This window comes from Malus sylvestris, chromosome 9 (assembly GCF_916048215.2).
Source record: "Malus sylvestris chromosome 9, drMalSylv7.2, whole genome shotgun sequence".
NCBI classification, from domain to species: domain Eukaryota; kingdom Viridiplantae; phylum Streptophyta; class Magnoliopsida; order Rosales; family Rosaceae; genus Malus; species Malus sylvestris.
In genome coordinates this window covers 3050321-3062880 of record NC_062268.1, presented here as the reverse complement: position 1 = coordinate 3062880, position 12560 = coordinate 3050321, and the positions used below count along the sequence as shown (strand labels likewise).

The 12560-nt window shown below is 39.2% G+C and overlaps 2 protein-coding genes across 2 annotated transcripts; both read right to left on the bottom strand.

The window, feature by feature from the left end:
• Positions 1-30: 30 nt before the first annotated feature.
• LOC126583662 (probable WRKY transcription factor 72) lies at positions 31-8133 on the bottom strand. The gene is made up of 4 exons (XM_050248136.1): positions 7979-8133; positions 6909-7427; positions 1112-1225; positions 31-841 (listed from the first exon to the last, which is right to left on the bottom strand). Exons 1-4 carry the CDS (start codon positions 8069-8071, stop codon positions 155-157), a joined length of 1413 nt encoding a protein of 470 aa, XP_050104093.1. The 5' UTR covers positions 8072-8133; the 3' UTR covers positions 31-154.
• Positions 8134-10280: 2147 nt separating this feature from the next.
• LOC126583681 (WRKY transcription factor 72A-like) lies at positions 10281-11757 on the bottom strand. The gene is made up of 2 exons (XM_050248181.1): positions 11578-11757; positions 10281-11030 (listed from the first exon to the last, which is right to left on the bottom strand). The coding sequence occupies exons 1-2, from the start codon at positions 11668-11670 to the stop codon at positions 10782-10784; spliced, it is 342 nt and encodes a 113-aa protein (XP_050104138.1). The 5' UTR covers positions 11671-11757; the 3' UTR covers positions 10281-10781.
• Positions 11758-12560: the final 803 nt, after the last annotated feature.

Here is a 12560-nt window from a genome sequence, read left to right as displayed (position 1 = left end):
GATCAATGGTCAAGATTGATAGTTTGGCAACACAACATCTGCGACTTTCCGGCTGTAAAAGAGAATTCCGAGGGGTTCATATCGTAATTTATAAATTTTCTATCGCTGATAGCAGAGATAGCAGAGGTAGTTTAACGTGCGGAAGCTTCAAGTGTCACTTTTGAGAAGTAAACTGATGAGTAGCTTCATCCCACTTCAACTGTTTTCCCATTCTTTCGCAGCCTTCGCCTTGGTTCCTATGGGTGGCGCCACCACCACCTCCGACCATAGATGAAAGTGCTACTGCAATTACCGACTTGAAATTCGGGTCAGACGTGATTGCATTGGTTAGTGATTCTGTCAAAGACACCTGGGAAGAAGCTTGATGGATCTTTTCTGCGTAAGTTTGATGGAAATACTCGTGGGATGCTTTTCCAAGATTGTAGGATCCAACTTGAGTTTTGTCGGACAGTGGCAAGCCATATTTAAGGTATCCATTGCCCCAACTTATGGGCAAACTGTTGGAATCTGACGGGGAGCAAAAGCTTAGACTTGAAGGAAACGTACTAGAAGAGGATGTAGAGGCAGTGAGGTCGAGAGTGATTGTGGAGAGCAAAGGGTGTGAAGATTTGGGCATGTAGAGTTGTGTTCTTGAGTTATCGAAGGCACCAAATTCTGATCCATTGATTAGGGTGGCTGTGGAACCGAAACCCGGGTGAGATGTGGAAGAGCCGGACAACAGCATGGAAGCTGCGGCAGAGGTGGTGGAAGCCATGGAAGTGGCTGTGAATGGAAGTGGGTGGTTGTGAGTTCCTTCATAGGTGGTGATTAAGATGGACATATCCTCATAACATCTTTGCACCTGACATCATTTACAGGAGTAACATATTAGTTAATATTTCAAAAACAGTTTGGTACCACTCATAAAGGCTACGTATAAAGGGCATGTAGCTCAAGTGATTAAGAGTGTTTAGCATTCTACATCTAAGACCATGTGTTCAAATCTTTCTCCCAATATCGCTTGTATCAAAAAATAAAAAAAATAAACCGAATCTATGAACTAAGGACCTGTTTGGACAACTCATGTTTGCAATGCTTTACTTTCATAACGAAGATAACTATATATGCACACCTGCTTTCTCACAGGGCACGCTGGTGCAACTGTGCAGCGATAGTATGCTCGCGGGCATGGATTTCCTTTTGCAGTCTTCTGTCCATATTTTCTCCATTGGCATCCATCATTCATCTATATATAGGAAATCAAGGGAAAATTTTATAGGACGGCAATAAGGCCGGCAATGCTGTATGGCACAGAATGTTGGGCGGTGAAACATCAACACGTACACAAAATGGGTGTAGCGGAGATGAGGATGCTTTGTTGGATGTGTGGGCACACGAGAAAGGATAAGATTAGGAATGAGGATATCCGGGGTAAAGTAGGAGTAGCCGAAATTGAAGGAAAGATGAGAGAAAATCGGTTACGGTGGTTTGGACATGTGCAAAGAAGGCCTACTGACGCTCCGATTAGAAGATGCGACTATGGGACAGAGGTTCAGGGCCGAAGGGGTAGAGGAAGACCTAGGAAAACTTTGGAAGAGACTCTAAGAAAAGACTTAGCGTACTTGGATCTAACGAAGGACATGACACAGGATCGAGCACAATGGCGTTCTAAGATTCATATAGCCGATCCCACTCAGTGACTTGGATTTTCCAAGTCTCCAACCAAGAAGTTTTCCTCACTCGGGAAATTAAGGGAACACTACCCCAACCTACATGCTCCACTCAGAAAGCTTCAACATACAAGCTTCAACAAAAGAAAATTCAAAGAACTTAGCGAAGAAGGCTTTGGTGTATTTAACACAATACGTTGAAATGAAGGAAAGCTTATTTATTGATATCCCCGATAAGCTACAAATATGTACATATACAGGAGTCAAAATAAACACACAAGAGGGAGCCTTCACAAAGGTTGCTTAGGAGAAGTCTCAGCAGTCGGTAGAGCCCCAGAAAGAGAAGGCACCGGAGGGGGATCATTTGGAGCCTCAGTACTGGACATAACCCTAGAAGGAGGAGGCATCAGAGGTTGATCATTTGGAGCTTCATTACGCGGTACAGCCCCAGAAGACGAAGGCAATAAATGCCTTTGGAACAAACCCACAAATCTCTGATGATCAAGTAAAACCTGACCATCAGTTTCCTTCATCTGGTCAAGCTTCCTCTTCATGTTTGTAGCATAGTCATGTGCGAGCCGGTGCAACTGTTTATTCTCATGCTTGAGCCCTCTAATCTCCTGTTTGAGACTCATCACTTCAGCCGCCAATGATTCAACTTGGCGGGTTCGAGCAAATAGGCGTTGTGCCATATTAGACACAGAACCTGCACACTGAACACTGAGAGCCAGCGAATCCTTAACAGCTAACTCATCAGACCGTTTGGAAAGTAGTCTGTTATCTTTGGGAGTGAGAAGGTTCCTGGCCACCACCGCAGCGGTCATATCATTCTTCATCACGGAATCCCCAACGGTAAGAGGACCAGTTGGGGAGACGAAGGATGGGCGCCATATGTTGTCTGGAGAAGGCGGGGCTGCCTCTTCAACAAGGTTCAAGTCAAAACGACGGTCGGAGGGGCCAGACATTTTCAAAGGTGTTGAAGAGAGAAGAGGTCGGACAAATCAAGATCTTAGAAGTGCAAGAATGAAGCTTCTACTGGTGGAGATTCAAGTGTGCTTTGGAACTTAATGCCAGCCCCTATAAAAATCTGCACTCGACGGAGCTTCAGAAATCAAAGAGGCGCCTGCTCAGAAATCGAAGAGGCGTTTGCTTTCTCAAAAGTTGGGCTGCTTAGAGATCACGAGGGTTGATCTCAGAAATCGAAGAGCCGTTTGCTTTCTCAAAAGTTGGGCTGCTCAAAGACCACGAAGGCCGATCTCAGAAATCGAAGAGGCGCTCGCTTTCTCAAAAGCTGGGCTCCCTAGAGACCACGAGGGCCGATCTCTGAAATCGAAGAGGCACCTACTTTTCCAGCCTTGTCAGCACCTGTCACACGCACACTCAGCTTTGCGGAAATTATGGGCATTCTGTCAAAGACTTCTGGGGAAGTAGAAAACACATGAATCTTACTGTTCAATCACCCACTTCCCACACGCAACAATAGCTCATGGGTACCACAGATAACTTTGCCAAAGTTCTCTGCCAAAGTTGAGCACGTGAAGCTTGCAGCTCCCACTACATCGCTCTGACCAAGAAGGGTAAAAGAATAGCAAAGAAACAGCACTAACAAAGTTTAGACCCATAAATTTTGAAGGTCTAGCTACCATATTATTACCCACAAGGGTAAAGGAACAGTACCACTGCTGGATAATTGGAAAGTCCATGTATGTCAACCTCTGTGCTTCGTGGCAAGGTAGACTAGCAAACATGCCCAACCTTTACTCACATTCGAGAAAACACTCCCAATAAGATTGCTTGCTCCAAAATCGAAGAGGCACCGTCCTCCGAATCTAAAGAGCCAGACTCCCAACATGACTACTTTCTTAAAAATCGAAGAGACGGTAAAGGAACAGTACCATTGCTGGATAATTGGAAAGTCCCTGTGTGTCAACCTCTGTGCTTCGTGGCAAGGTAGACTAGCAAACATGCCCAACCTTTACTCACATTCGAGAAAACACTCCCAACAAGATTGCTTGCTCCAAAATCGAAGAGGCACCGCCCTCCGAATCTCGAGAGCCACTCTCCCAACATGATTACTTTCTCAAAAATCGAAGAGACACTGCTCCCCGAATCTCGAGAGCCAGACCCCCAACATGATTGCTTTCTCAAAAATCGGTGAGGCACCGTTCTCCGAATCAATCGAAGAGGCGCTCGCTTTCTCAAAAGCTGGGCTGCTCAGAGACCACGAGGGCCGATCTCAGAAATCAAAGAGGCACCTACTTTTCTAGCCTTGTCAGCACCTGTCACACGCACACTCAGCTTTGCAGAAATTATGGGCATTCTGTCGAAGACTTCTGGTGAAGTAGAAAGCACATGAATCTTACTGTTCAATCACCCACTTCCCACACGCAACAATAACTCATGGGTACCACAGATCACTTTGCCAAAGTTCTCTGCCAAAGTTGAGCACGTGAAGCTTGCAGCTCCCACTACATCGCTCTGACCAAGAAAGGTAAAAGAATAGCAAAGAAACAGCACTAACAAAGTTTAGACACATAAATTTTGAAGGTCTAGCTACCATATTATTACCCACAAGGGTAAAGGAACAGTACCACTGCTGGATAATTGGAAAGTCCCTGTGTGTCAACCTCTGTGCTTCGTGGCAAGGTAGACTAGCAAACATGCCCAACCTTTACTCACATTCGAGAAAACAGTCCCAACAAGATTGCTTGCTCCAAAATCGAAGAGGCACCGTCCTCCGAATCTCGAGAGCCAGACTCCCAACATGACTACTTTCTCAAAATCGAAGAGAGGGTAAAGGAACAGTACCATTGCTGGATAATTGGAAAGTCCCTATGTGTCAACCTTTGTGCTTCGTGGCAAGGTAGACTAGCAAACATGTCCAACCTTTACTCACATTCGAGACAACACTCCCAACAAGATTGCTTGCTCCAAAATCGAAGAGGCACCGCCCTCCGAATCTCGAGAGCCAGACTCCCAACATGATTACTTCCTCAAAAATCGAAGAGACACTGCTCTCCGAATCTCGAGAGTCAGACCCCCAACATGATTGCTTTCTCAAAAATCGAAGAGGCATCGTTCTCCGAATCTCGAGAGCCAGATACCACAGACCACTTTTTCAAAGTGCTCTGACAGAGTTAAAACATGTGAAACTGGCAGCTCCCACTACCGTGCTATGACCAAGCAGGGTAAAGGAATAGCATTACTACTTGTTGTTAGGGAGACTCCTATATATGTCGACCTCCATCCCCAACGGACAGGCAGACCTGCAAAAATGCTCAACCCTTCATCATATCTGATAGGGCACTCCCAACAAAGCCTTTCGAAATATTCAGCTTTCTTTCCCCCCGATAATACCTCTGCAAACAAGCTATACTAGAGCAAGAATATCTCATATCATCAGGGTTAAAAGCAAGAGTATCCCATATCATGCTTTTTCCCTGTTTTTTCTTTTGGCCTTGTTTTTACCGGCAAGACAAGGAGAAAGAGAGCAATCAGTCAGCACTTGGAATCAAGCTTCCAGCCAGGAACTGACTGCCTGGAACCCCTTACCTGATTACTTACCTGGCATTGCTCTCGAGTACTCATCTTCAACATCTTATGTTTCCAGGGAAGATTCCGCATCTGCTTGAGGAACAGATAGGGCAAGTGCGAAGGATACAAGGAAGCATGTGGAGACAAGCGTAACAGCACACGTGCCGATACATCCATTACTCTGTCAAAAGCAAAAGTATCCCATATCAGCAGGGTGGAACGTACTCTAGATTTGATGGACTTGTTTTGACCCTCAAATTCTTCAGTCGGCCTTATACTTTGGAGGAAACCAGAAAACCCTCCAGCTCAGTTCAAGAATAAGCCTGTGGAAAGTTACTTCTTCAAAAGCAAAAGTATCTCATATCATCTCTTCTCATTTTTCTTCTCTTTATCCTTCATGCTGCTGCAAGATGGGGAGAAGGTGAACAATCAGTCGGAGCTCTGATTGCTTACCTTGTCTGTCACCTCTTTCAGCAGACCCCCTAGCCCGGCGACTTGGGGGACTCCTACTACATGGTTTGTATCGCGCTTGACCAAGCCTGAAACTACAAGTAAGCTTCAAGTGAAATTGATACATTACCTTGTGCATCTCCACCAGTTAAAGATACCACCCCTGGATGGAGGAAGAGTACTTCCAGAGAAGATGCCACATCTACCTATGAGACAGATAAGGCAAGTCAAGACGACACCACACTCCGATACTTAGAAGTTTCGTGATTACGAGATCATTCTCCCACAATATTTCCTAATGTCATTTGTACTAAATCATTCACTCGTACTCACTAAAGGAGAGCTTGAACCTATGTACTTGTGTAAACCCTTCACAATTAATGAGAACTCTTCTATTCCGTGGACGTAGCCAATCTGGGTGAACCACGTACATCTTGTGTTTGCTTTCCTATCTCTATCCATTTATATACTTATCCACACTAATGACCGGAGCAATCTAGCGAAGATCACAAAAAGCGACCGTTTTCGTTACCTATGATCTATCTTGCAAGAGAACGGAGAATTAGATGGAGATCTCAACCATAGAATACGAGCTGGATGGAAAGAGTGCATCCGGCGTGTTGTGTGACCGTCGTAGGCCACTGAAGCTCAAGGGAAAATTTTATAGGACGGCAATAAGGCCAGCGATGTTGTATGGCAGAGAATGTTGGGTGGTGAAGCATCAACACGTACACAAAATGGGTGTAGCGGAGATGAGGATGCTTCGTGGGATGTGTGGGCACACGAGAAAGGATAAGATTGGGAATGAGGATATCCGAGGTACAGTAGGAATAGCCGAAATTGTAGGAAAGATGAGAGAAAATCGGCTCTGGTGATTTGGACATGTGCAAAGAAGGCCGACTGACGCTCCGGTTCGAAGATGTGACTACGGGACAGAGGTTCAGGGCCGAAGGGGTAGAGGAAGACCTAGGAAAACTTTGGAAGAGACTCTAAGAAAAGACTTAGAGTACTTGGATCTAACGGAGGACATGACACAAAACCGAGCGCAATGGCGTTCTAGGATTCATATAGCCGACCCCACTTAGTGGGAAAAGGCTTTGTTGTTGTTGTTGTTGTTACAATACTATATTATATGGGAGGGTGATTCGGAATTGAGTGTAAGAGGTGGGTACACTACTCTAATCAACTAACCTACCCTACGTCTAAACGTAAAAGCCAAAATCATTGTAACAAAATGGATGTAGTTAAGTAAGAAGAATTGAAGAAATTATATACCGTTGGGGCATCACATCTAGTTCTCACAGAAACCCTAGCTCGTTTTGCATTGACCTGCGGTGGAGGTTCACCGTCTTCATTCCTCATCGTCTTCCGCGTTTTACTCGATGGTGGCGACGATGCTTCTCCACCTCCAGCTTCTGCATGATTCTTATTAGGTTCTTCCAAACTAGTCTCATCAGAACCTAATCCAAGAGTAAGATTGGCCATCAAGTTCTCTTCACCATCATCAACTTGTGCAAGTTTTGTGAAGTTGCTACTGGCAGTAGTTTCACGATCACTTTTAGGCTCCCTTGGACTTCTTCCAAGACAAAGAGACAAGAGCTCCTCCGGTTCTTCGATTATTCGATGACCCGCGACATTTACAGCTTTTTTGGAAGCCTGTTGCTTGAGGATTTCGAAAAACCGCAGCTGGAGAGAATGGTAATCCTTTTTCATATGATTTAACGTTATTTTTAACCTAGCATTTTCTTCCATCACCTCTCCCAATTCAGCTTTGGCATTATCAAGTTCACTCTCCTATATTGGTCATATATAAAACCGAAGGAAATAATCACTTGAATGAAAATCAAAATTAAATGGATATATACAACTTGATATTTGAAGAAATTAATGGCTCGTTTGGAAATATTTTTAAAATGGCTGAAAGCGCTTTTGATGAAAATGCTTTTGGAACAAATTCTTAATAAAAATGCAAGTTCTTTATTTGGAACCCAAAAACATGTTCTCTAAAAGTGTTTTCAATCATTTTAAAAATATTTTCAAATGAGCCCTAAGACTAAGGCATAGTTCCCAAAATTTAATCAGAAATTAGTGACAACAATATGAACATTTTATGATATGATCAGAAACTCTAAATAAAAATACATAATTAAGAAAACTGAAAATAAAAGAAAGATTCTATTCTGAAAACTAGAATTTTCATAGAAAATGATGATCATATTCAACAACCTCAACCATAATCCTAGCTAGCTAGATCAACTGATCTTATGAGAAAACATACAGAAATTAATCAAAACCAAAATTAATTTGCAACAAAGAGAAGAAGATATAACTGTATATTTACTTACCTTTCTTAAATCCCGGCTGTGAACCTCTTGATATCCAACAGATTGATCAACTTTCTTTTCTGCAGATGATGATCTGCTATTGGAGTTCAGCATTCTCAATTGCTTTTTATTTTAATAGATGGGGTTCAGCATTTTCAATTGCTTTATATTCTAATAGATGGGGTTAAGCCATAACTTTCAGACTTGGTATAAAACAAATTTGAAATCCGGTGATCATCTGTTTGCCCCATTGCGTAGGCACACACAAAATGTCAACTCTCTGCAACCCCTTTTTTATTTTACTTTTTCTAGATTAAACTAACAAATAAATTAACAATAAGATTTTAATAAGTTTCAACATTTTCCACAGTAGATGAACAAATTAATGTGCTTAGAGAGAGCTGAATTTGCAGGCACTGATTGTACTACAGATAATTTATATCAGGATTGTTATTAGCATTTAAAAAAACTCATTTGGCATTACAATTTTTTTATAATTAGAAAGAAAAATGCACATGTAAAGAGTATAGAATGAGATTTTTAAAGTGCTATTAACAGTTTCCATTTATTTGAGTGTGAGTCGTCACATGGCATGAGTAGTGCAGTTCGTCTTTGAAACGTACAAGGGAGACGTTACATGGCAAAGAGTCAAGGTATACGAATTTTAAGTGGGGGTGTGCTATCCACACACCCCTTTTTACTTCTCTCACACCTCTTGTTAATTTCTATCATTTGATATTCTTTAATTCATCCGATCCGACAGCCGAAAATTAAAAGAGTGTGAGAGAAGTAAACAGGGGTGTGTAGATATCACACCCCTTTAAGTATTTGAGTGTGAATCGTCAGTCGTGTGACCTTCTAGACTTCTAGCATATATTGATGCTGCAGTGCAGACTGTAGCCTCTATATTTAAAGACTGTATATTATAACCTAATATAATAAATATTCGTTGTCTGCAATCAATTGTCATACACGGTGAGAGACTTGAGAATTCACTCATCTATAAATTTCCATTGAATTGACCTATTTGGGTTGTATATACGTTAGAGAAATCAAACTAAAGGTTGATATGTCGTCGTGGATGACAATGTTACCACCAGTCCATTTTCTTCGTTGAACGGAAGGTTGATAAATCGTCGGTATATAATGTATCATAGTAAAGCATTTTGAAGTAATAATATTGATACACTATCCATACAAAATTCTCCTTTAACAAAAAAATAGACGCCTTGTACAAAGTTATTCAGAATTTTGATAGCATGTTCTATAAGATTTGCAATCTTACAACATCTATTTCATTGGTTTTTGAGATATATATATATATATATATATTCATAATTTTGATCTAACAAACACTTATATATTAATTGCAAGCATCCTATATATGACCAATTTCCTATGAGGAGAGAAATGGTTTAATTTTCATGTAGCTGCTAATATTGCATAGGGAAATTTTATTTGAATTCTTATAAATTCTTATAACCTCTTTCTACACCCAACTTACTTTTTATACCCATATTATTTTTAATTAAATATCTCTTTAATCCCATCTTCTCAACTTTAAAATAAATAAAAAATGAAATCAAACGAAAAAAATTGCATAAATCAATTCATACCTTAATTGGAAGATTTAAAACTTTAAAACCATCATTCATCAATAAAAAAAAAAACTTGTTTTCTCTATAAGAGCTCTTATGATTTAGCCAGAATGAATATAAGATAAACATTGTGTGAAGCTAGGGTTTAATTATTGAGTGTGGGTTTATGGATAAATTTTAGTTTAATCGTTGATCTTTTCATGTACTTGATGGTAATTATGCAATATGGTAAGAAAAACAATTCAGATTTAAAGTTTAAATTGAGTGTAGAAAAAGTTTATATGAGTTGAAATTAAAATTTTCTATTGCATTATGATTATGCTAAACTAAGCTTAAAACCTACCTGTTTCAGCTCTTCTGGCCGAAATTTAATTAATTATCTCGGGATCTGAGTACCAGGAGTACTTCTAATAATTGGTTTGGGTCTACGCATACAAATCTCATCCATTGAAGATTGACAGATAACTGAATATTATATGTGTGTGATCTTTTGAAACTGTAACCCTAAAAATATATATATTCATCTTTTGAAAATTGAAACTATAAGATGACTGTTGTATTAAAAACTAAACCAATTGTTATGGTTGATCTTAAATAATCAAATAATTAAACTTATCTAAAACGAAATTGTGTTTGTACACACACATGACTTTGAGGCTTTGTATTTATTGCACACCCTAGCGGTATGGTTACCTAAAATCATTTTATATAAAACCATCAGATCCTATCACCACTATTGATCAGCTGAATTTATATGACTATGAGAGGATTCTAAATATTTAAGAAGTGCTTATAATTGAGGATGGAGTTTTTGGGTCATCTGGGTAACCAGCAGGGCAAGCCATTTCAGAAATTCAGAATGGAACAAATCAATCGTGCGTGTGAGCTTTTCATCACAAGGTTAATCTCAATGATTTGAAATTTGAACTACCCAAAGGCAAAAACTCATTATTGGAAGGTTTTAATTACCTCCTAAAATTTACCTTCTAATCATTATTTTAGGATGTTAACAACCTTCTTGTTTTACTATCTCAGCTCTTCTTTTTATCTTGAAATTTTGTTGGATGATTGGAACGTGTAATTTACCTTGAAATTTCTGCATGATTCTTATTAGGTTCTTCCAAACTAGTCTCATCAGAACCTAATTCAGGAGTAAGATTGGCCTTCAAGTTCTCTTCACCATCATCAACTTGTGCAAGTTTTGTGAAGTTGCTGCTGGCAGTAGTTTAACGATCACTTTTAGGCTCCCTTGGACTTCTTCCAAGACAAAGAGACAAGAGCTCCTCCGGTTCTTCAATTATTCGGTGACCCGAGACATTTACAGCTTTTTTGGAAGCCTGTAGCTTGAGGATGTCGAAAAACCGCAGCTGGAGAGAATGGTAATCCTTCTCCATATGATTTAACGTCATTTTTAACCTAGCATTTTCTTCCATCACCTCTCCCAATTCAGCCTTGTCATTATCAAGTTCACTCTCCTATATTGGTCATATATAAAACCGATGGAAATAATCACTTGACTGAAAATCAAAATTAAATGGATATATACAACTTGATATTTGAAGAAATTAATGACTCGTTTGGAAATGCTTTTAAAATGACTGAAAGCGCTTTTGATGAAAATGTTTTTGGAACAAATTCTTAATAAAAATGCAAGTTCTTTTGGAATCCAAAAACATATTCTCTAAAAGCGTTTTCAATCATTTTAAAAATATTTCCAAATGAGCCCTAAGACTAAAGCATAGTTCCCAAAATTTAATCAGAAATTAGTGACAACAATATGAACATTTTATGATATGATCAGAAACTCTACACAAAAATACATAATTAAGAAAACTGATAAAAAAAAAAGATTCTATTCTAAAAACTAGAATTTTCATAGAAAATGATGATCATATTCAACAACCTCAACCATAATCCTAGCTAGCTAGATCAACTGATCTTATGAGAAAACATACAGAAATTAATCAAAACCAAAATTAATTTGCGACAAAAAGAAGAAGGTATAACTGAATATTTACTTACCTTTCTTAAATCCCGACTGTGAACCTCCTGATATCCAACAGATTGATCAACTTTCTTTTCTGCAGATGATGATCTGCTATTGGAGTTCAGCATTCTCAATTGCTTTTTATTTTAGTAGATGGGGTTAAGCCATAACTTTCAGACTTGGTATGAAAGCAAATTTGAATTCCAGTGATCATCTGTTTGCCCCAACGCACACACAAAATGTCAACTCTCTGCAACCCCTTTTTTATATTACTTTGTCTAGATTATACTAACAAATATATGAACAATAAGATTTTAATAAGTTTCAACATTTTCCACAGTAGATGAACAAATTAATGTGCTTAGAAAGAGCTGAATTTGCGGGCACCGGTTGTACTACAGATAATTTATATCAAAATTGTTATTAGCATTTTAAAAAACTCATTTAGCATTACATTTTTTTTATAATTAGAAAGAAAAATGTGCATGTAAAGAGTATAGAATGAGATTTTTAAAGTATTAATAACAGTTTCCATTTATATATACTAGCAAATGAGCACACATTTTGTGTGTGTGAACAATTTAATTTTAATTGTGTTTGTACACATGCGTGACTTTGAGGCTTTGTATTTATTGCACGCCCTAACGGTATGGGGTTACCTAAAATCATTTTATATAAAACCATCAGATCCTATCACCACTATTGATCAGCTGAATTTATATGACTATGAGAGGATTCTAAATATTTAAGAATTGCTTATAATTGAGGATGGAGTTTTTAGGTCATCTGGGTAATCAGCAGGGCAAGCAATTTCAGAAATTCAGAATGGAACAAATCAATCATTTGTGTGAGCTTTTCATCTCAAGGTTAATCTCAATGATTTGAAATTTGAACTACCCAAAGGCAAAACCTCATTATTGGAAGGTTCTTACCTCCTAAAATTTACCTTCTAATCATTATTTTAGCATGTTAACAACCTTCTTACTAACTTCTTGTTTTATTTTCTCAACTCTTCTTT